This window comes from Daphnia pulex, chromosome 10 (genome assembly GCF_021134715.1).
Source record: "Daphnia pulex isolate KAP4 chromosome 10, ASM2113471v1".
NCBI lineage: Eukaryota > Metazoa > Arthropoda > Branchiopoda > Diplostraca > Daphniidae > Daphnia > Daphnia pulex.
The window spans coordinates 14,041,662-14,063,329 of NC_060026.1; the positions used below are offsets into that span (position 1 = coordinate 14,041,662).

Here is a 21,668-nt window from a genome sequence, read left to right on the forward strand (position 1 = left end):
ACACGCCACCGCTGCAATTCAAACTGCAAAATTCAAATGCATAATATCGACACTTAAATTTACGTTATTGTGACACCAATTACGCAAATTTTTGTATGCATTAGATTAAACAAAGAAATCTCTTCAAAATGGATCACATATTACGAAGATAAATTAGCTGTATTTTTTAAAACAGCGATTCTAATTCAAACGGGGCTCAGTTTCGAAACGCCACCGCTGCAATTCAAACTGCGAAATTCAAACCGACACTAAACATTAACACAAAATTTACGTAAATGTGTTACCAATCACGCAAATTTTTGTATGAAAGAGATTAAACAAAGAAAGGTCTTCAAAATAGACCACATGAAGATATACAAATAGCTGTATTTTTTACACAGCGATTCAAAGTGGAACGGTCTCACTTTCCCGGCTTTGATGTGCGTCAACCCAAAAGCTATAGTTTGCAGGCCTTCAAGAAGCGAGTTGGGTTCTTGGGTAGCAGTTTTTACAACTGTCCGGCGGCCTTGTATAAATGGAGATCCCCACCCACCTTGAACAGAAAAACGTCAGGTTTGTTTGTTTACGTTTAACGTTTAACATGTTATTTTAAAAAATCGTTATTAATAATATTGTTTTCGTTTCTTAGATTATAAATGTCTGTGTTTCAAAGATATTTTTTAAAAATTTGCTCTTGAATTCCTAACCCAGTGTGGATGATTATCGGAACTCCTACATTGAATTACCCTCTGGTAAATCATAATTAAACTGATTTCATCTAAACATTTTCTGTATGCTTTCATTTTTCCCGTATAGGTTCGATGCAAACCACCAGTGTATCATCTTTCAGTGGAATGTCTGCATGATTCCAACTTGTTCGCTCTCCTGCTTCATGTCGTGGTCAAAAGTTTCTGTGCCTTGGACTTTACACACCCTACATCTGGAATGGAAGAGCTGGAAACAGTAAAACTTTCTGTTCTTTTGTTGTTAAAGCCACATGATCCTAGTGACACTAAATCAGAATCTTTCCAACATGCTCTTGTTGCTCTGCATAAATTATCCGACCATCAGTTGCTGCAATTCCACATTGATCCTAAAATCGATCCTGGCCTTGTGTACCATACCTTTCGCTCTGACAACAGGTATGCAATTTCTGATAGTTTAAGTCTCTTATTATCTTTTCTTTCTAATTTTTTCCTTCTTTTATTTGTAGCAACATTAAATTCAGATTTCTAGAAGCTTTAGATATGGAACACCTCCATGAAGTCATGATACATCTAGCTCCATTAGAATTGTCATATAAAGCTCAGTATCAATTAAAAAACCTTGTGATGGACAAGGATGTCGGCTTGCTGTTCTTCAATCTTCATCTTCAATCTTCTTAGTGAAGGAGTCAATCTTCCCTATGCCAGTTTCACACATTTCCTTCTTGGCTTGAGCATTCAGGCTCTATTAAGCAAGTAAGTGTCCTACTCCTCTTTAATAAAAATGCAAGTTTCTGTATTCCAGTAATTTCATGGTGTTCTGTGTTTTGACAGAACAGTAGCTGGAATCCGCGATCAGGCTCGGAGATGTTTCCATGCACATGGATTTTGGAGATAAATATTCTCGCAGATGGTCACTCTGCTGATGCCAATTCGCGTGCTTTTGAAGTGACCTAAAAACTCCTCTACCAGCTTGCTTTGTTCTCATCCTAATCTGTCGGATGTTGCTGAGAAAATGCGTCACCCATCCGTTTGCTCCGGAAAGATCTCAATTTTCGCAGCTCTCACAAATGACTTGGTTGCTAAAAGCCGTAGCTGTCGAAGTTTAAATTGCCTCGGAAAAGGGTCTTCATCACACTTTTCTCGAAGTGGATGAAACGATTGAATAGTCACGATGGGCAATATTTCTGAAAGATCTTTGCTTTGTGGCTCTTTTTTTCTGGGAACAGTACAAAAATATCATGCGATCTCGACCCAAAATTGCTGTCCTGTTGAACTCCGTCAATCTTCAGGTATTAATTTGAAGAGTATAGTTTTCGTTTAGTCGATAAAAGTTTTAACCCTTGTTGATTGTTTAGGTTTCCTAATTGACTACTCCCACTATGGAACTCTTCGATCTAGGTGCCATCGAAGCGTTGGTTAAGCAGTGTGAAATCATCAGTGAAGTCCAGCTAACGAAAGTTGCTTTAATGCTTTGTTTCAGAATAACTTGCGAAGCGAAAATTTTACCAACGTGGCTCTTGGCCAACGCCAACAAATTCTACAAAAAATTCCGAACACTCTTTTGTGTGTAGTGCAACAAAACAACATTCGATTGGAGCTTTGGGGCTTTGGGCTCGTCGTTTCTTTTACACGCCTCTTTTTTCCGGGCATGGCCCATCGATTTTACCGAAAATTTTCTCCTGCTCTTCAAGCTTCCAACACCATGCTTACTGCTCTTGGAAACCGTCTGAGTTGGATTTTTCTAGGTTTACTTAAAATTGTGTCCTGGTATGCGTTTATTTTTTGTTAACGAATTTGTTAATTTATTCCAGGCGATGGTGATCCACTCTTATCTCTCGCACAGCGAAACAATGAGCTATTTTACAGAATCGATACTAAGACTTCTCAGTTGGAGGAAACGTGAGGCGTTACTCACCGAAGTGATTTCTCACGCTGCTGTTTGGAACGCAGTGTGTGAGGAAGTCTCCAGCTGCCATGGAGTTACGCGAGCAGCTGAGTCGTCTCGAGCAAGTGACTCTTAACCTATTGCCCATCTTCATCTGGGTAAGTGTAACATAGTCGATTGCTTTATTTAATTAAAGTTTGAACAATACAGTTTTTTTTTTCAATTAGTCGAAAACACTTTGTAGGAATTTGGTTTCCTGTCCAGATGAATCGAAGGCGGAAGCAGAAGGCGGAGACGGATAGCCTCAGTTTATTAAGAGCAGGCATGATTCCTGCTCTCGATGTGGAGCAATTAGCAGAACCCCATCACGAACGTTCCGTATGCCAAACCAATTCCACGTTACTTCCAGGCACAATGAAAGAAGAGCAGAGCTAGTAAAAAACCTTACTCACATCCAGCCTATCGTCAGCATCTGGTGTACCATCTGATGAAGAGGATCACGTCCTCGGTGTTGATCCCGTTGCCTTGGGAATGCAACAGTTGGGTGGCGCATCATTGACCTTGTTTGACATACCTGTCAATGATCCAAAGTGGATGCATTGTTGCTCGACACGGCTCAGTCATTACCTGTTACTCAACTTCCCACTCCCGACTGCAGTCATTATGGACGCCGCGATACTGTCCATCGAAGCTGATTAAAAGTTAGAGCGAGCCATTCGTCACGGCGAAGAAGAATTAAATCAGGTTCTACCGTCAATGGGCTTGAAAAGTGACTGTTGAGGAGGAAACTAAACCCAAAATAATTCCAACTGGCGAATATAATCAAGATCGAGAATTGGACGACGGCGATTTTTATCCGCGCTCTCGAACACCTGTTCTGGACGTCTCTACGTGCTACAACAGGGGTCATTCATCAGAGATTGGTCTAACACCGACTGGGAATTTTCTAGGAGACTTCCCTCAGAGAGGTAATTAATTTTATATACGTAAATGATTCTTCTGCTGTTGACATTGTACTAAATTTCGGAATAGTCATCCTTTACCACCAGGAGCTGAACAGCAATACCACCACCATCAATTACCACAGCAACCGCAGCAACAACAACTGCAGCAACAACAACTGCAGCAACAACAACTGCAGCAACACAATAACCACTATAATCACCACGGTGGTCCACCTCAAGGTTTGGTTTAAATAGTAGGAAAAAAATGATGAACTTGAACTTATGTATTTGTCGGATATTTTTTTCAGAAATGGGAAATTGGGATCGTTCCCCTTTCGAACTGCAACAGCAATCATGAACCAGATCGCTTTCATTCTCGACCACCTCATAGCCAAGGCCCAATGAATAGACCATACTTTCAGCCAAAGCACCATCAGGGCCGATTTAATCAAAGTGGACCTCTACTTCCACCTCCAGGCAGAGGTACGCTCATGATTTTAAGTTTAGGTCATGTCATTTAAACTAATTTTCGGATCGAAGAATAGGGAGAGATCATCACGGACCACCAGGTGGAGATCAAGCGTGGGGTGGTCTACCATAATCTATGGATAATGAAGAAGAATGCATTATATAGGAATTGGAGGACCCACAATGCAGCCCATTGAAGTCGACATGCGGATGGAAGGCGGTTATCCGCCTCCCCCACCTCCACAAATGAGTGATCGGCATGGCGAAGGAAACTTTTGGCGGTTGGGGTCCAGGTCCTGATCCCAACAACTATCGAGGAGGTGGTGAACCTCCCGGTTCTTATGACAGAAGCGAAGAGGATGACCAGGTCATTTCGCTCCAAACTATCCTGGACAATTCCATCCACCACCACCGCATCATCAGCCTCCATCAGGCCGTTTGAATCCAGATGGCGTAGGTATTCAAAGAGGAGGATACAACAACTATTGATGGCGGAGACCTATCTAGAGAAGAATGGTAGTCATTTCAGAAGCTGAGCCATGGCTCAGTAGAAGTATCGTGGTCATTTACAACATTTCTTTGGACAACATTTCTACTAATATGTTTTTATACTGCAATTAATTCTGAAAATGAAGAAATGAACAAAGTTGGAGAAACCCTTTTTTTATTTATTCTAAGACATGACAGAATTCGTCTTTCCAGGTCATGTGGTTGATGTCGTTGTTTCACGCGAATCGTCGATTCGCTCGTCAAATTCTACTAAAATTTAATTTAAAATTCTATGCCCGTCTTATTCATTAAAAAATTTGTTTAGCTTCATTTCGATCGCCATCGTCTTCAGAAGCATCAAACGGGCTAATTAGTAATTCGTTCATCGATCCGATCCTCCTCTTCGCAAAAAAAAAAAACAAACAAACAAACAAAAAAACATCCGCGGACTATTATAGTATTCTATAGCTCTGCCCTAACCCCAAAAAATTTATTATGCACACTTCATCAAAAAAGAAAAAGTTGAACCCCAAAAGACCCGGAGGGAAACTGGCGACGCTAGGCGCGCAGCACAATTTATTGAGGTTAAACAACCGCAAGTAACGGCTGACTTTGTAATAGTTGTCAAACGACTTTTTTAAATCAATTGATCTTTAGTTTATTGTCCTTTTTGTTTCAACGAATAGCCAGCACTTCAATTGCATAACTGGCAGGCCACTCGAACCATGGGGTCAATGACTTGAGCTCCATTTCTTCGTCGATCAATTGGTTGCCAAAGATCGTCGAAAGAAATGATTAAAAATCAGCGCCCCTGTGCTTACACTCCACCATCTAGCGGTGAAAATAACAAACTCATGGTTTAAAATTATTCAAATATAAATGTTTTTTTTATCAATCATACTCACTCCCCAGATAGGGGAATCGGCAATGTATTTAAAAAAAAGTAGGAATTAAACGGGCGCCTCGAGCTCATTTTGTATAAAAAGAGGGATGATGTGACGCCATGGTTTAAATTGAAAAAAAAAAACCTTCATTCAAATAGACGAATTACAAAACAACACCGTATGAGGGGGGAGAGAAAAAAAAACAAGACTACAAAGAAACGGGAAGCAATATAACAGTCTAAATTCTTTTTCAATTTCAGTTCCAAAATTATTTTTTTGTCTTGAGCTAGAATTCCTCAGCTTTTTTGTTTTTTTAAAGATTATTGGAACCGAGATGCATCAGATTTTAATACCTCTGTTGAATTGTGACAACTTATTAACCGCCGATATAAAGATGGAACAGCTGATTAAATTATATAAATTTTTTTGTTGTATTGTTTTTTTTTTGGTGGAACCTAAGTTTTCTGTCAGCTCTTCCTTGTGTGTGTTTGTTATTTTTGCATTTTACAACTCATCGTGGTCTGCGTTGTCGGCTTCGGCTTCTTCAGCGGGTGCAGCAGGTTTGCTGGGCTCGGCATCGTCTTCATCTTCGTCATCTTCATCCTCGTTGTCTTCTTTCTTTGACTTGGCCTCTTCTTCCATCTTCTTCCGTTCTTCCTCTTCCTGAGCTTCCTTCATTTTCTTCTCGGCTTTGCTGGTGGCAGTCCACAGCTCATCACCAATCTAATGAAAAATTTAGAATTACTTTCTGTACAAACAACCATTAAAAGTCTAATTTGTATTATTACCTTTTTGGCTTCCGCAACATCGTCGGTGACGAGGACATTGTCGAAGATGGTGCCAGCCTTTACTTGCCACAAATCGAAACCAATGATGCAGGATTCGTCGTATTTACCAATGGTGGCATCGGGGGCGTACTCGGGGTTATCGATTTCTGGGTGGACCCAGACACCCTGCGATTAAGCAAAAAAGTTTTATAAAGACAAAGCCTCCCATCAACATTTTTAAATAGTTATACATACTTTGTAAGCGGGGTTGTCGATCTGCTTGGGTTTCCACTCTCCCTTGAAGGCAGGGTTGTCGATCATAGCAGGCTCCCATTCACCATCCATCTCATCATCCCAATCTTCGGGCTTCTTGGCCTCGGGGTCGGCAATGTGTTCAGGAACATCCCAGTCGGCGGGCTTGACATCTTCAGGATCATCGATCTTGGCACGGTCATCCCAATCTTCGGGTTTCTTGGCTTCGGGGTCTTTGATGGTCTTGGCAGGCAGGAAATCCCAGTCACTTTCCAAATCACCAGACTCAACTTTCTCGTTATCAATCAAAACCTGTGGAAGAAGACAAACAGTCCAATGAATAAACAGTGTGAAAGGTGAGCAATTAATAATGGACTTACTTCGTAGGTCTGATCTGGCTTAACGATGAGTGTGTACAAGTGAGTGTAAACATCATCCTTGGGTCTGATCTCTTTCTTGATGAGATGGTTCTTTCCCTTGTAGTTGAAGATGACGTGGACTTTCTTGTTGGAGGGACCGCAAATGTCAGGGCCTGTGACAGGATTTGGGGGTTATTTCAGCTACTATATCAACAAACTATTAATAAAACTTACCAAACATGATAAGGTATGGAGAGTCTCCATGCATATCATCTTGCTGCAAACTGCAGTCAAACAGCTTGACATAGCCACCTCCACAGTCAATGTTTTGTTCATGTTTGACGGTGAATTGGAGGACTAGTGGCTTATCCTTGTTGCTGAAGGGCTTGAACTTAGTGGAAAGGCCATAAAACCTGGCATCTTGGGAAGTCTGGATACCTATTAAGAGCAATTCATGTCATCAACTATCATCCAAAATAATTTATAAAATCCAGATTAATCCTTACCCAAATCTTTTTCAGCATCACCGTAGAATTTGCCGTGAGTGAGAACAAATTTGCCTGCTGTTTCACCTTTGTTGGTCGACTGGATCCACCTTTTCTCCCAGGCAGCTGAAAAGAACAAGATAAGACGTACACGTCACCAAATGCCACACATGAACTCGACAAATCGAAAAAGCCGGGTAGAGGTCGTGGCACGCTAAACGTCATCAACTTCAGTTTGAAGGTGAAGAACTTTTTCCTGTTATCTCTAGTTCACTTGGCTTTTATCATAATTTCTATTTCTCTTGTTACTAATCGGAAAATGTTAGGATCGTTTTCTAATTATTTTTAACCTTCAAATTTTTTTGTCGTCCGCAAACTCTCGTTCACGTCGTTTTAATTCCGCATGGCAGCGATGAAAACAGATGATCAACTTGATTGTAATTAAACTCTTTTTTAGTGGCATTAAAAGTGAAATTCATATTGCCACGTCCAAATAATTCGTGCATTACAACGATATCAAGCATTTGGCTTTGGCATGCAAAGTGCTTGCGTGTGAAAATGGCAGATATGTTAAAAATAGCTAGAATATTTGTTTTACGTGTTACACAGCCTCCTGTTGTAAGCTGACGAAATTTCTAGAAAAAGACTCCCCTGCTACCCTTGACAAGTAACCCTCTCCACCATCAACCAGATATCGGGAAAAAAGGGAAATACTTTATGAATCTTTTTCTTACCTCCATCTGAGAATCGCTCGTCGAGGAAGACTTCGGCCGCAACAACGCCGATCAAGGCGATTAATAATGCTAAAGCTTTCATTTGTACAAATGAATGTGATTGAAGACGATGAACGAGTGACCAGGACAGACGAGTGAGACAAACTGACGTGATGACTCTCCTTTACTCAGGAGAAGTTTTTACGGAAAGGGAATGGGAAGGTGGATAACACCCGTAATGCTCTCATTGGTCGGTTTGTCACACTAGAGCCAGAGAGATGAGCCACTTGGTGGGTGGTATCCGATCGACCTGCTACCTAGCGATAGAGGGGCTACTAGCCGGTGTTGCATATGAAGGCCCGGGAAGATTCCCCAGGCTACCGAGAGCTCATCGTTAGGTGGCGCGCAAATCATCGGGGTAGAATCTTCTAGAGAGTTGCTCATCTCATTCACGAACTCACGTTTTTCTCTGGCCGTCACGTGACTGTCGTGTACCAATCAAATTGCGCCGTCTGGCAGGCGTTCAATTTTCCACGTTTATTCCAGTTTTCGTATTATCCGGTCATCTATGAAAACGCGTTTTAATTTAATTCTCATGAACTTTATGTATTCTATTGTTAATGCGCATTTTTTTCATTCACGGCCAAATTCTTTTCTGTGGACTATTAAACAATCCTGATATTGTTATATTGAGTTTGACAAGCATTTCCTGTATGCATTTTCAGGTAATCAAAATTGGTAATCTGACATGCCCATATGGAATCTCAATATCGATGACGTGTCGTAAATAGAATATCTCTCCGATTCTCCCTTTCAATAAAAGTTGGGATACCATATATTCCCACATGTTCATACAGCCATGTGACGTATAGCTCGGGGGGTGTTGTCTTGCGATTAGATTGGACCACGTACCGAGGGATAAGACGCGCGTTACATCCCAATTGGAGGGGATTCTTACTACGTAGACAAGTGACCAAAATCGACACGTAATCAACCACAAGCAATCGTAACGCTTATACAACCGTATATTCATGAAAACATCATATCCGACGAAAGGGGGGGATAATAAAAAACGAACCGTTTAACAACCGAGAAAACACACATAGAATAATAATGTTACAATCAAAAAGAGAGAAAAAGAGAGAGAGAGAGGACAATTAATTAGAAGATTACATGTAAATTTGGGGTTTTGCAATCATGAGAATTTGGTATTAAAAGGGGGAGGGGAGGAAACACTGCAAAATGGACCAAATATTTTTTCTTTTTTTTTGTATATCGATGTTATTTTTGTGAGGTCGCGCTTCTAAGTCCGGTTTTCTTTTTCCTTATTCTTATCCTGCCATGTGTGAACACCAATTAATTTTTAATTATATACATAATAAGGTTTTGTTTGCTGCCAATTCGTCTTCGAATAGCAATTAGGGAAATTGAGGTGATTTTCACGTGCAACAACATTCAGAAGGGGAGAGGACGATAACGCACAACAACCGAGAAAAACGCAAAAACGAATGCATTCTTTCTTTAACAACTAATATAAACTTTTTCCTGCCAAATAATCAATGCACGGAATGCTCAACTTTTGATATTGCGGACCTACTACGTCGTGCCAATTTAACCCTAAGTAATCGCAGATAAACGATAATATGAGACCGATGATGTTTTCACTGTGGCTACTCAGGGAAGTGTGTGTTTGGAAAACGAGAAAAAATGGGTACAACAGTTGTGCAAACATCCTCTAACTATCGTCGGAAAGCCAGGAAAGAAAGCACACACATAAAAGGGAATGGCTGAACTTTGCAGTTGAGAAAAGAAGAAAACTAGACACAAGGAAAAAGAAATTTTTTTCTGACTAATTTTAGCTCGGGCAATTTTTGGAGGAACTGGTTCTTTTCTCCAGGCAGAGGCTACAAGAAAAACGGGGGAGAGGGGGGGGGGGTCGCCTTGAAAGGGCAGACACACATACGAACCGGATTGCATACACCGATGATTTGGTTTCCGAGTAAAAAACCGAATGATCGCGCAGGAAAATAGAGAGATAGAGTGAGAGAGAAAGATAGAAAAAAATTGACATCAACTACTGTGCAAGGAACGTCCAGGTTGATGCGGGGTTACGGGTACACGATCCTGCATGACACACGCACTACTTTAGATCCCCATGCGATTCTTCCGCGTCCAACATTTCTTCAATATCGTCGGCGTCAGCTCCACCTGTCTGTCCAGATCCTTCGCTGCCGAGTTCGTAATCCTGAAGCTCGGCCTGTAACTCCTTTTCCCATTCTTCATCTGTTTTTGTTAGTTATTAGTCATAGAGGAAGGAAAAGAAAAGGAAATTCTAGCCATGATTCCTTGATACTTAAAATTAAGGATTATTGACATTCCTAAATACCGTTCGGTTTCTTGGTGCCCAGACGTTTGATGCCCTCCTGGACTTCTTTCAGGTCTTTGGATAGCGTGTTGCTTTGATATGAATCGGAAACAAACTCGTTCATCGGAGAATCAGGCGTATCGGCGCCCTCTGCCGAAGGATCAAAGTTAAAAAGACTAATTGCATCACTTTGAAAAATAGATCTTTACCTGTTTTGTCCTCTTCGTCGAAGCTAGATTCACGAGAATGGTTGGCAGAGTCCCTGTTGCCTTCTCCTTGGGTCATCGAAGAAAGTTCCGTCGATTGCCTTAAAAGACTAACCCGGTAAAAATAGTTGCGCCAGAATAGCTCCTCTTTGATGCTGCATTAATCAAAGTAATTTGGTTAAGGATAAGAAGAGTCAAAACGAAAATATTCAATTACATTTTGGGGACCAGTTCAAAGCGCATTGTTTCCAGGTTTGGATCCTCAGCGAGTGTTGCTAGGGCGATCGGGTAGAAAGAATCATAGTCGAACTGGAAATCAACGCCTGCAGGTGGGCTTCTCACAAAATTGCGTCGATCCTGCAACGACAGGAAAGGGCCATACGGATTTGCTCTTTAAAACAAATAAAATAATCAATCCCTTACAGTTGAAAGTGACAAGATTTCAGCCTTTAGGGCCTCCTCTTCCGGGTAACCGACCCAAGGTGGGATGGATCCTTCCATTTTATTTTTGCTCTTAATGAACGCCTCTTGTTCTTTATTAAACTCACTCAGGATGGTCTGCACAATGAATTGAAAAAAAAAAGATAGAGTATTAAATTTCAATTTGCATAAATTGCTAAATTGGATTACCGTTTCTTCGACCGTTTTCTTGATTTTAGCGCCAGCTTCAGTCACTGTTTTACCAGCCTTGCTCACGGCAGAAGCAAAGAAGCTCCCGATTGTACGAGCCCCTTGCATGGCTTTATTGGAAACCTCCTCTAAGCCTTGAGAAATAAGACATCAAAGGTTAAATATTGATTTAAATGACTGAACTTGAAGTAAGTTTTACCCGAACCGAAACCTTCTTTATCTCCTTCAACTTCTCCGGTCTCTTCTTCAACTTTAGTTTCGTCTTCAACGACGACTACTGGTTCCTCTGTAAGTTGCTCCTTTGTTTCTTCTGGCTGATCAGTGGTTTCCTTCTTGGACAACCAACTGCTCATTTGATTCTTCATGCTGCTAAAGAGATCTGCTTTGGGCTGTTCTGGTTCACCTCCATTAGCCTCAGATGTAACTTAAGTGAGTTAAATAAATAATAAGAAAGGTCATTCATTATTAATTGTGATCCCATTATCTAGAAAGAACCTGGGCTGGTAGCAGCAGCTTCTGTAACAACAGGTTCATCTTCAGGATTTTGAGGGCTTGACTCCTCTGATGGGCCACCTGCTTTCTTTGCTCCAATCCACGAAGAGATTGAGCTCATTTGATTTGTAAATCCAGAGAACATGATTAAACCTGGAAGTGCAGAAACATCAGAATTTTACATGATGGATTTTTCACATGCAAATTTAGAAAACAATCCTAAACTAATGAATTATAATCCAAAATAAAGGGCATTTAGTCATAGAAAGGTTAGCTTCTTCCAGCAATTCAATGAGAACATTTCCAGCCAATAATCATAAATATTTGTGAGAACTGGAACTGTTGAAAAACTATTTTGATGTACAGCAAAATAATTTCGTAACACGTGTACGTTCGGATTCACAAGAAACGAACGAAAACACGCGACTTTTACTTTTAACAAGAAAACACTCTTATTTTCATCTCGGGATATATCGGCGTTTGTTCTGTCAAGTTTTTGAGTGGATTGAAACCATGCAGAATTCCTTAGAAAACCTCAGATTCTTTACAACAAGACCGCAAGATAAATAGAGAAATGTTGGAAAAGTCTTTACCTTGTTGAAAATACTCGTAGTTTTGCCACGTATAACGAACGAAATATGCTAAGTTAAGGGTATTGTTTAGAACAGCAATCGCGTTGAGCTCGGCAACGGACAGATGATATTGACATGCAGTTGGGGGACGAGTGCGTTCGTAAATCCACTTGCAAAAACTTAAAGCGCCGCCGTTGCTGCGCAATAGAAAAGCAGAAAAGCTCGAAATCGAACAGCTCCGTGCGTCCGTGCCGTCGTCTATGGGTCTACACACACACAATGCGGGATTATGCCAGAACAATACTCTAACAAGCATTTGGCAAGTGCGTTTCCATGTCCCCTCCCTTATTCTTTTTTTCTTTATGTATTTCTCTCGTTCTGATAAGGTATTAATTACACTTATGCACGATACCCTTCAAAGTTTTAATCAAAGTTTCGTGATGAAAGTCGTTAACACAAAACCAGATTTACGGAAACTCTAACGCGAAAAACTGACAAAAAAAGAATCAATGTTTATTATTGACTGAGCGTGTAAAAGAGACAACACAATGTTTTTCTGTTATTCCTTCAACATTTCATTTTCAGTTGGTTAGGGTAATTCCATGCTTGGTTACTTTGAATCGGATTTTCTCATACACAACGTTATAGACATTCATACTGATTCTTCTCTCACTTGTATGTACGTATTACATGAACGTTAATCAAGCGAGCACAAGTTATGCAAGACTTCTTCAACGAGTAACACGCGGCGGAGCATTCGTGCCAAAATTTCAAGGGGCACTGGCTGGGATGAATACCATACGGGCGATTCCGGTGCGCACGACGGATCGGGCAACAAGTAGAACATGTCTTTACGTGTTTTACTCTCCTCGGGGCTGTACAATAATAATAAAAACAGTTATGTAAAAGAAACAGGAAAGAAAATAGACTCCTTCGCATTACCATTTAGATACATAGAAATTGTGAATCTTCACAGGGCAACGAGACAAACAATCAAAGTTCTGTGGCATCTCCAAGGGTTTCTTACGTTTGAAAGTGGCTGTCGCATCCGCATCTGTATAAATTTTAAATTGATTATCAAATTAACCAACAAAACTGGAAGATTTACCTGTGTCCTTTCCTGTCTTTGAATTACTGAATTGAAGTGAAAAGACTTTGGCAATAATTTTACCCGAAGATCCGCCGTTAGATACTCCTACCGTAGACAAAGGTTTCTTCGTAACCTTTTGAACATTACCGAACGACATTTCGAGGTGTTGTTCGGGCGTGTACAAGCGAAAGTATTTAGTGTTAAAATAGAGCATCGTGAAAACGAGAACGATAGGTGAATCAACACCCAACTGGCGACATTTCCACAGATGAGATTCTTTCAAACAGGTCGTCACTTCCATTGTGCTGTCAGAATTAATCCCCTTCAACAAGATATCGTAAAACGGTTGCAGCTGCTTATCCAATTCGATTTGAAAAGGTAACAAAGCGGCATCCATCAGTAAATTCTGCCTACGGAAGTCTGCCCCAAAAGACAAGCTCTCTTGCAATCCTATAGTCAACAAATAATATGATGATAAAATTTCAGTAACCAACTTGAATATGAAGGAATAATTACCAGAAATGAAATAGAGAAGGACGTCTGCTCTGTATGGTTCACCGTCAGGTTTCTTGATTTGTTGCACAAAAGCTATTAGGGAACTATTAATATCCATAACACTCATTTCGCAAAGTCTAGAAAGAGCGGGCTTTTGGTTTCCTTTTCGTTTCATCCACTCGGTCCACGCCTTGACACCCACTTCTTTTTGGAAGCCACCTTCATTTCAAACATAAATTAAATATCGGCATCGCAACAGAAGAGCACTTAAAAGTAATACCTATGACATGCAGACTCGGAGAGTCAGATCTGGATGTTTTGATAGATTCTTCACTGTCACTCGAGCTCTTGTTACTATCGACATCCTTTAGCCGTTTGGATACCGGCAGCGAAAAATGTGAAGTCGAGTGCGATCGTTTCCTACTTCCATTTCGAACTAAAATGCTAGATGATGGAATTTCTAGCTCGAAATTTACTCCGTTAGAAACATCGATCGAGTCAGTGTCTTCTCGATCTTCTGATACGAGATCGTGCTGGCTGATGGGGGTAGATTCGGTGACGTCAATTGCATTCGATTCGTTGCTGCTATCGACGTCTTTCTGCGCAGGCGGATCAGCCAAAGGAATTTCGTTTTCGACTTCCTTTTTCTTTGAGTCTTCGATAGCTTTCATCATTTCAGCCAAAAGATTGGAGCCAACAGGAAATATGAACGGGGTGACAACCGGCACAGGAAAACCAACTGGAAATGGAGATGGGAAGTTGTACATGGCCATCGGTACTGGGACGTAAATCGGGACAGGAATCGGGATGGGTATAGGTATGTAGAGTGGCTTCCTAAAAAAATTGTACCATGTTAATATTAAAATGAACAACGACGAAATGAAGAACGATAAACATACCTTTCCTCATCAGTTGATGTGCCCATTTCACATTGGGTAGCTTTAGGTGATTCGGGAACATCTAGCGGTTCCGTTACACATACAGTAGACTGTTCACTTTGACTCATCGTCGATTCATTCATATTAAAACTACTCGGGCGACACCAGACAGATTTGTTCTTCATTTCTTTAGGCTTCGGTGGAACAAAAACAATCTTGTGTTGAAGCTCGATGGGAAGGATAGTCGTGTTGGTGTGTGCTGGAGGAATCTGATTAGTGCCGGCCATACTAGAAACTGAGGTTGTAGCACTGTTGATGGATGGAGTAACTGGGGCGACAGCCGGGAGATTGTAGACCATTATCGGACGGGATACTACTGGGGTTTGTTGTACCACAGGGTTCAAAAGTACAGGTGCGACACACCGTAAAGAAGACTCAACAACCAAAGACTTTGAAGGAACTGGGAGTGGAGCAGCCAAAGGAGCAGCCAAAGGAGCAGCGGGCTGAGGTGCACTTTCAATCGCTTTCCTACGAGAAGCTTCTCGGGACATCGGAATCGGGTAATGAGTGAAACAGTAAATGGAGCAAAAGTATAACATCTGTAACAAAATAACGAAAAAAGTAAAATTAACTATTACAAATGTTCTCAACTTGCATAGTAGACAAACCTGTGCATCCAGTTGGTTCTTGTCTTGCCTCGTTTTGCCCACCACGTCACCTGTCGGCTTGCGAATCATATCGACATTGTATTTCTTTACTTGACAGCGAGCACATAGTTCAATCCTTCGCTTCCTGAGCAAATGGATTGCAAAGCAGACACTACTGCAGTACCACGACAACGTTGCGTGGTGTGTTAGTAACCCTTTGTCGGTGTTCCTCGACACAAAGCGTGGAGTAACATTTACATCGAATCCACGACTGCACATCTCACACGAAAGTGTAGTCACCTATAATGGTTCACAGATTATTTCAGTCTAAATTCAGTAAAATTAGCTGTAGTACCAAAATTTCATACCTTGTTGGAAAAACGGAATGCATTGAGACAGGGTTTACTGCACAACCAGTGGCTACGCCCATTCAAAAATACCTCTTCTTGAACATCTTTTAATTCGTTACAAACGGCGCAAAACCTTCTCCCATAAAAGTAGGATTTGTTTACAAGACGCCGAGAAAGCTCTTCGCAGACTGGAGAGCAATGTACCTAAAAAACATAAGTCAGTATTATTTAAACTATTTTGTTTGACAAAATGAAATAATTACCTTATCCTTGTCCGACATATTGACCTGGCAAGTCGTACATAATTTGTGGCTACCTTTAAACTTCTCCAGACAATCGGCCGTACAAAACTGACGAATGACGGTGCCAAAGCGAACGCAAAGCTTACCCAATATATTTTCACCCACTTGCGAGTTGCACATATTGCAATGAGAGCCTATAACTTTCACGTAAGTTTCTGGAAAAAAAGTACGTAATTACGTGACAGTGACTCGCTAGTTAAAAATTTGTGGAGTTATTTACTTAAACATTTCTCAGAACAAAATTCCATGGATTCCCATAAGAGGGTATCCGTCCTATCGTAAAGAGAAATACTGCAAGACCAGCAACATATAGTTTCTCGCGCTATTTTTTCTATCGGATCAACAGCGACTACTGCAGGGACGTTATTACCGACGGGACTGAAACGATTCAAATATTTTTAAATAAATTTTATGTTACATGTTGCGTAAGGTATATAAAATATACTTGGGGTCTGCATCTTCAAACTCCATTTGAAATTCATCTGAAAGGGTGTGGATTTCTATATCTGGTTCGATAACTATATGATCTTGTAGGGAATCGCGCAATAATATGTCACTGCAATCCCCGAATGACTGCTTCCCAACATCTTTTTTCCCAGTTGACTGGGGTGTAGCATTCAGTATTTGAGCCATGGCTTTAATTTTCTCTGCCGACTTAATAGCTGCTTTACGGGGTACTCGACCTTCAGAGCTATTTGGTGATGAAGAATTTTTATCGAGAGGTAATAAACCGGGTGGTGGACCTTTTTTTAATTTTGAAACAGATTCTTTATCAGATAATGACTCTTCAATTTCAGTGCTTGGTTTAGCGACTTTAGTGATTATCTGAATATCATCAGTATCTGATTTTAGAGAGAATTTAAATAATTTTGTTAGATCCAATTGTAGCAATTAAAATTTTAAGACATCTATTACCTAAATTGTCAGTACAATCAATAGGATTTTCCTCAACAATTTGAACATCACTTTCAGCAGGCTGACTCGCTTGAAAGTTGTCTTTGGAAATCGAAGGTGCTGTGATGGGTTGTTTTTCAATTTCTTCTGTTTCACATGTGAACGAAGATCTTGAGCTTTTCACTGTGCATACACTACCGTTAACTACACGTTCAACAACAAATACAGAATCTATAGAGGGTTTGTCAACAGTTTCCTTCAACACTGCAGTAGGTTCACTGTCTACACCGGCAACACTACCCTTGAGGCCAACAATTTCCAAATCCTTTTCACTAGATTCGTTAATGTTCAGTACTTTATCCATCCTGTGAAAAGATAACAAGAGCAATTATTCTTTGGTCTAATAGGAATAGCATTAAATGTACAGGACAAGAATGAATAAACAAGACCATGTCATGTACAAAACAAAATGTTCATAAATTCATACTTGTAACTGTTGCTAGCTTTTTTCAACACTTGGAACTCACGCTTTTCTACTTTGGACGCAGTCGTACATACTAAAGTTAACTAAGCTGATGTCGAGACAGGTATCGAGACAACCCGAAGGAAATGCACTGAAATCCAACAGACAATTAACATACGCCAGCTTGGTCAAACGCAATCAAATAAATTTGTAATCAACACACAATTAACCGCTAAAAATTTTTGCCACAGTTGCTTCAAAACACCACAGAAACGCGATGTATAAATTGGGCGGTGCCAAATATATTCAATTCATTTTTTGGCCATACAACCATTTTAGAGAAAGCTACTCAATAATTCAAAATTCAAGTTTTACCCTGAACGCAATCGAAATTTACACATTCAATATGTTTTAAAAGCGTGAGTTTAACCTGAACCGAAATTTAAGACGTTTTAGTCCCGGCAATACAAAGAAATGGAATAACATAAGAAATAGTAACCTGTTAGTAACCTTCTAGAACATGTATACTATAAGGTTGTGCTTAACTTGGCAACCTTGAACAATGGCGACCATAGGGAAGGGAAAGAAGGTTGGGTATCAAGTCGCAATTTCGATAAATCGATTTCTTAATTCAAATGCAACATGCCACCATTAGATTTAACCGTTAATATTGAGTTCTATCGAAATAAAATCTTATTGTTGCAATTAACACAATATTGTTGTTTACGCACTACCAATGTTGTTACTCATCGTAATGCCATAACATGGTAAGCGATATATCCTACCATTTAAGGATGCTAAAAACAAATGGTCAGAGGGGGTAGAATCCAAGAGCCGCAAAGTTATGAACTGTCCGCTTCGAAGGTTGACGAGAAACTAGATTTTCAAGGTCGACCAAGGCCATTTGGAGGCATAACGAAAAGGGTAGGAAACCAAAATGTTTTGTTTGGTAGTTGAGTCACCGAAGAGAGGGGAGGTAAGCAACTCCCTATTTGCGCCCCCAGGCACAAACCGGAAGTCTAAGAGGCGGAGTCTAATAACGAATTTTGTGATTCTGTAGTACACCCGGGAGACCCGACGCTAGGGTTTCGTTTTAGCTACTTTACCACTGTGAAACGAATATTTTTATTAAATTTTTTTTTAGGTTGGAATGAAAAAAAAAACGTTGAACAAACTCGTGTATTGTGATTGTAAAAATGATTTGTAATTTATTTTGGTCTTGAAAATGGTTTGTCTGTTAATTGTTGTAATTGAATGTTTTAAATCAAAATTTATGCCGAATTTATGGGAAGATTATTCCCCTTCCCCTGCTGACATTCTTGCCTCATAATGGAGTTCTGACCATGAGGGTTTAGTAGCTTCAGGGCAGCCCCACATATTTATTCCAGGATACGGCTTAAGATTAAGAGGGATTTTTTTAGCAGAAACGAAAATTTAATGCCACCTTGGAACCATTTCTCCCTCCAACCTTAGGAATAATCACAATTGACACAGAACGTTTTAAAATGATCCACCAAAACGAAAATGGGTAAAACAATCTACTCTTATGATACCAATAGCAGGGCTGTAGAATACTGGTTCCGCCACTCATATGGCGAGCCCTTCCATTTCTTTTTTTCTCTGGAAGTGAAGCCTACTTGCCTGCCCTGTCCCGTAGCTATAAGCGCCACGGCGGGTGTGTGGGGAAATAGGGTATAGGAATGGTATAGGAATGGAGGGAAAAGTGGAGGAGTGGAAAGGGTCGAGATCGATATCTTAGCTCAAATTTTCACTATCGATTGCTTAAGTTGGCTTCAATCCAGAGAAAATTTCCGAGAGGAGGAGTTAACATGGCAGTGGCGCTACCAGTATTCTATAGCTCTGCCAATAGTAGGGAAAACTACCATTCTTTTAATCAATACTATGTAGTAAGTGAATAAGTACCTGATGCTGCTTAGTAAGTGTTTAGAAGTGTTAGGAAAAAACTTTTCTGCCCTTCCCAACAAACATTTCAAGAAAATAGTTAATTTTAAAATTGTGATGACGTCACGGCGCACTGTTGCCGTGTTAGTAGGGATGCAGTGAACGATGACGAATCTCGACAGTTGACCTTGGCCGGTAGGTAACAAACGAAACCTTTTTAGTTGCAGATGCCATTAACAAGAACAAAACCCGTGGATGGCAACTCAAAATTTGGGTGTATGAGATTCTGAGATTCTAAAGATTCTGTAAGATTCTATGAGAGGGGAGATTATGGCTAGGATGTACGAAAGAGATGACCCCTCGTTAATCCCCTCAAAGTTTAAACATGCGTTAAATATATTCGAGAAACTTTATCTATTGGTCCTCATGTTGGTCCTTCTAAAGTGAACATACATAGGCTATATCTAAGAAAATCATGATTAAAATAACCATTCCAATTTCTGTATGGGCATTTGGATTTCTCAAAGAATCCCTCTTTGAGGAACTGATTCCTGGATTTCCATTTGTCTCAATCTTTCTTTTGAGTAAAAGAAGGATGACATTACGTACATGTAGCTAATCTAAGTGAATTGAGTTCAACCGTATTTCTACTGTTCTACCCCAGAAACATTAACTTCCATAAACGGTGGATTCACCTGAGAATCATTTTGATATTCTTAGGAATAATCTTAATGTGAAGCAATGAGACACTTTAGAAGTAATTTGGAAGATATCATTCATCACCCTGGTTCGAGGTTGCCATTTTGGATGGTAAATTTCCCAATTTTGTTGCAGCCACAAACCGAAAGCATTGGTGGATGGTGTTTGGTTTATTTTCGTTAAGCAATTAAGAGGTACCGGGGTGGGGTAGGAATAGAAAGACAAAGGAGAGTGACAAAAAGGACAAAAAAGGACCGATCCTTTTCTTCTCCACTCGCTATTCTTCCTTGAATGCTCAACGGAAAGAACCCCTAATTGCAAATGCTTCACCTTTACGGGTTGTGGCTGCAACAAAAGTGGGAAATCGACCATCAAAAATGGCAACCTCGAACCACTAGATAGGATTGCTAATCCATTTGCTGCGCACCACGAAATATTGCAGCCTATTGCTGCTAGTTTATTATACACAACAATCTAAGGAATCCCTTGAACCCCCTACTGTATTCTTATCAATTATACCAACTGTTATTCTGAATAAAGTTTAGGTTGCCGTTTCCAATCCTTTTAATTCGAATTACTGTTTTTTCAGCCGAATTGCTCACCCTACCTTTTGTGTATTACCTCCGTCAAAACGACTAAAAATCTTAGTTGCAACACTGATTTTACGCTACCAAATACGTAGGAGGGGGGTAGAGGTCCTTGGAAAAGGAATCGTTTTCTTTGATGGCGTTTTCACGTGGGCTTTTTTGAGCGCTCTGAAAAATTACCAAGCTCGGAGCTGGATTCCTGAAAATTCCACTTGGGGCGCCTCGAAATCTGGAAAAGAACAATTATTTTGCTCGACCAGTGGAACAGAATGTCAGATGATCCAAACGTCTGTAAAGGAAAAAAACAACATCGTCTGCTTCTACTTGCTGCAGAAAATGTCGAATCTGGATTTGCTTTTTGACTCCGGCCCTTCCCCGGACTCGAAAAGTGAATCCAGAATGTGATTTTCGCTCCAAGTTTGAGCGAATTCCGTCCCAGTAGAATGACGCGACTGGACGCTCGAGAATTTTGGGCGACACTTTAGCGCCCACTGGAACGGATTATCGCGAAAAGTAGCTCCATCTTTTTTTTCGAGCGCTCTAAAAGGCCCACGTGAAAACGCCATGAAACTCCTAAGATAAACTCCAGATTTTTCAAAAATAGATTGGTTTGCAGTGTGGCCCGAGCGGGAGCGGTTGGCAACTTAAACTTTGGGTTTACGAAGATTTGAGATTCTAGAGATTCTGTAAGATTCTATGAGAGGGGAGATGGGGAGATTCTGGCCAGAGCGGGCCAGGGAGTTGTCAACCCCTCGCCAACGCCCCGAGCGCCCCCAAACGCCATTCATTCTATTAAAATTTTCTTCTTTTCAGTAAAATTCTAGTTGTTTTGAAATTAATTAAAAAAAAATAACTGACATGTTCATTCAGCTGATCGTTCCTGAAACCCTGACGCAGTGATTCTATTTGAAATTGACGGAAGGGATAGCTTAGAAAACTCATCGTACCTCTCACTCTTCATATGGTGGGAAAGTTAAGAGAAGGTGGGAAGACAGAGTAAGGTATAAAGAAAAAAGAAACTAGAACTAGAAAAAACTAATAAGAAGGAAAAAACGGATTTTAGTATATCTTCCGTCAAATTCAAACATTAAATATAAGCCCTCTATTTTTTTTTTCTTTAAGAACTTTAAAGTATATGACCCTTGAATTTTTTACGAAATTTAT

At 40.3% G+C, this 21,668-nt stretch overlaps 3 protein-coding genes and 1 long non-coding RNA gene across 14 annotated transcripts; 1 reads left to right on the top strand and 3 right to left on the bottom strand.

Annotated features, from left to right (window-relative positions):
• Positions 1–30: 30 nt before the first annotated feature.
• LOC124203844 lies at positions 31–4,639 on the top strand. 8 transcript variants are annotated; one of them, XR_006878633.1, is made up of 13 exons: positions 35–552; positions 629–731; positions 796–942; positions 1,051–1,121; positions 1,193–1,439; positions 1,518–1,975; positions 2,042–2,084; positions 2,167–2,431; positions 2,498–2,729; positions 2,799–3,539; positions 3,604–3,755; positions 3,824–3,998; positions 4,056–4,639. It is a non-coding gene; the product is annotated as an uncharacterized LOC124203844 (long non-coding RNA). The 8 variants fall into 8 exon arrangements; XR_006878634.1 differs by having other exon boundaries at positions 36–552; positions 4,061–4,639; XR_006878632.1 differs by having other exon boundaries at positions 31–552; positions 1,001–1,121; positions 1,523–1,975; positions 2,042–2,431; positions 4,061–4,639.
• A 1,124-nt stretch (positions 4,640–5,763) lies between these two features.
• LOC124203816 (calreticulin-like) lies at positions 5,764–8,171 on the bottom strand. Its single transcript, XM_046600680.1, has 7 exons — positions 7,954–8,171; positions 7,241–7,345; positions 6,969–7,172; positions 6,756–6,907; positions 6,379–6,687; positions 6,145–6,309; positions 5,764–6,079 (listed from the first exon to the last, which is right to left on the bottom strand). Exons 1-7 carry the CDS (start codon positions 8,033–8,035, stop codon positions 5,861–5,863), a joined length of 1,236 nt encoding a protein of 411 aa, XP_046456636.1. The 5' UTR covers positions 8,036–8,171; the 3' UTR covers positions 5,764–5,860.
• A 768-nt stretch (positions 8,172–8,939) lies between these two features.
• LOC124203805 (synapse-associated protein of 47 kDa-like) lies at positions 8,940–12,551 on the bottom strand. 3 transcript variants are annotated; one of them, XM_046600664.1, is made up of 10 exons: positions 12,219–12,343; positions 12,059–12,149; positions 11,629–11,778; positions 11,333–11,557; positions 11,134–11,267; positions 10,927–11,061; positions 10,721–10,860; positions 10,507–10,658; positions 10,319–10,447; positions 8,940–10,215 (listed from the first exon to the last, which is right to left on the bottom strand). In XM_046600664.1, the coding sequence occupies exons 3-10, from the start codon at positions 11,768–11,770 to the stop codon at positions 10,073–10,075; spliced, it is 1,200 nt and encodes a 399-aa protein (XP_046456620.1). In that variant the 5' UTR covers positions 11,771–11,778; positions 12,059–12,149; positions 12,219–12,343; the 3' UTR covers positions 8,940–10,072. The 3 variants fall into 3 exon arrangements, with proteins under 3 accessions (XP_046456620.1, XP_046456618.1, XP_046456619.1); XM_046600662.1 differs by lacking the exon at positions 12,059–12,149 and having other exon boundaries at positions 12,219–12,551; XM_046600663.1 differs by lacking the exon at positions 12,059–12,149 and having other exon boundaries at positions 10,140–10,215; positions 10,311–10,447; positions 12,219–12,528.
• Positions 12,552–12,689: 138 nt separating this feature from the next.
• Positions 12,690–18,289, bottom strand: LOC124203796 (zinc finger MYM-type protein 4-like). 2 transcript variants are annotated; one of them, XM_046600647.1, is made up of 13 exons: positions 18,102–18,289; positions 16,875–17,218; positions 16,405–16,801; positions 16,180–16,337; positions 15,921–16,114; positions 15,676–15,861; positions 15,329–15,607; positions 14,682–15,259; positions 14,063–14,616; positions 13,804–14,001; positions 13,306–13,737; positions 13,140–13,251; positions 12,690–13,072 (listed from the first exon to the last, which is right to left on the bottom strand). In XM_046600647.1, exons 2-13 carry the CDS (start codon positions 17,215–17,217, stop codon positions 12,895–12,897), a joined length of 3,609 nt encoding a protein of 1,202 aa, XP_046456603.1. In that variant the 5' UTR covers position 17,218; positions 18,102–18,289; the 3' UTR covers positions 12,690–12,894. The 2 variants fall into 2 exon arrangements, with proteins under 2 accessions (XP_046456603.1, XP_046456602.1); XM_046600646.1 differs by lacking the exon at positions 18,102–18,289 and adding an exon at positions 17,341–17,785.
• Positions 18,290–21,668: the final 3,379 nt, after the last annotated feature.

Coding starts and splice junctions, on each gene's coding strand:
- LOC124203816 (XM_046600680.1), bottom strand. CDS start 8,035: ATGAAAGCTTTAGCATTATTAATCGCCTTGATCGGCGTTGTTGCGGCC. Junction 7,173..7,240: donor TGATGCTGAAAAAGATTTGG/GTAAGGATTAAT, acceptor TGCTCTTAATAG/GTATCCAGACTTCCCAAGAT. Junction 6,310..6,378: donor TCGACAACCCCGCTTACAAA/GTATGTATAACT, acceptor GCTTAATCGCAG/GGTGTCTGGGTCCACCCAGA.
- LOC124203805 (XM_046600662.1), bottom strand. CDS start 12,513: ATGCTTGTTAGAGTATTGTTCTGGCATAATCCCGCATTGTGTGTGTGT. Junction 11,779..12,218: donor CTACGAGTATTTTCAACAAG/GTAAAGACTTTT, acceptor CTGCACTTCCAG/GTTTAATCATGTTCTCTGGA. Junction 10,448..10,506: donor CGACGAAGAGGACAAAACAG/GTAAAGATCTAT, acceptor ATCCTTCGGCAG/AGGGCGCCGATACGCCTGAT.
- LOC124203796 (XM_046600647.1), bottom strand. CDS start 17,217: ATGGATAAAGTACTGAACATTAACGAATCTAGTGAAAAGGATTTGGAA. Junction 14,617..14,681: donor ACATCAACTGATGAGGAAAG/GTATGTTTATCG, acceptor CAATTTTTTTAG/GAAGCCACTCTACATACCTA. Junction 13,252..13,305: donor AAAGACAGGAAAGGACACAG/GTAAATCTTCCA, acceptor AAATTTATACAG/ATGCGGATGCGACAGCCACT.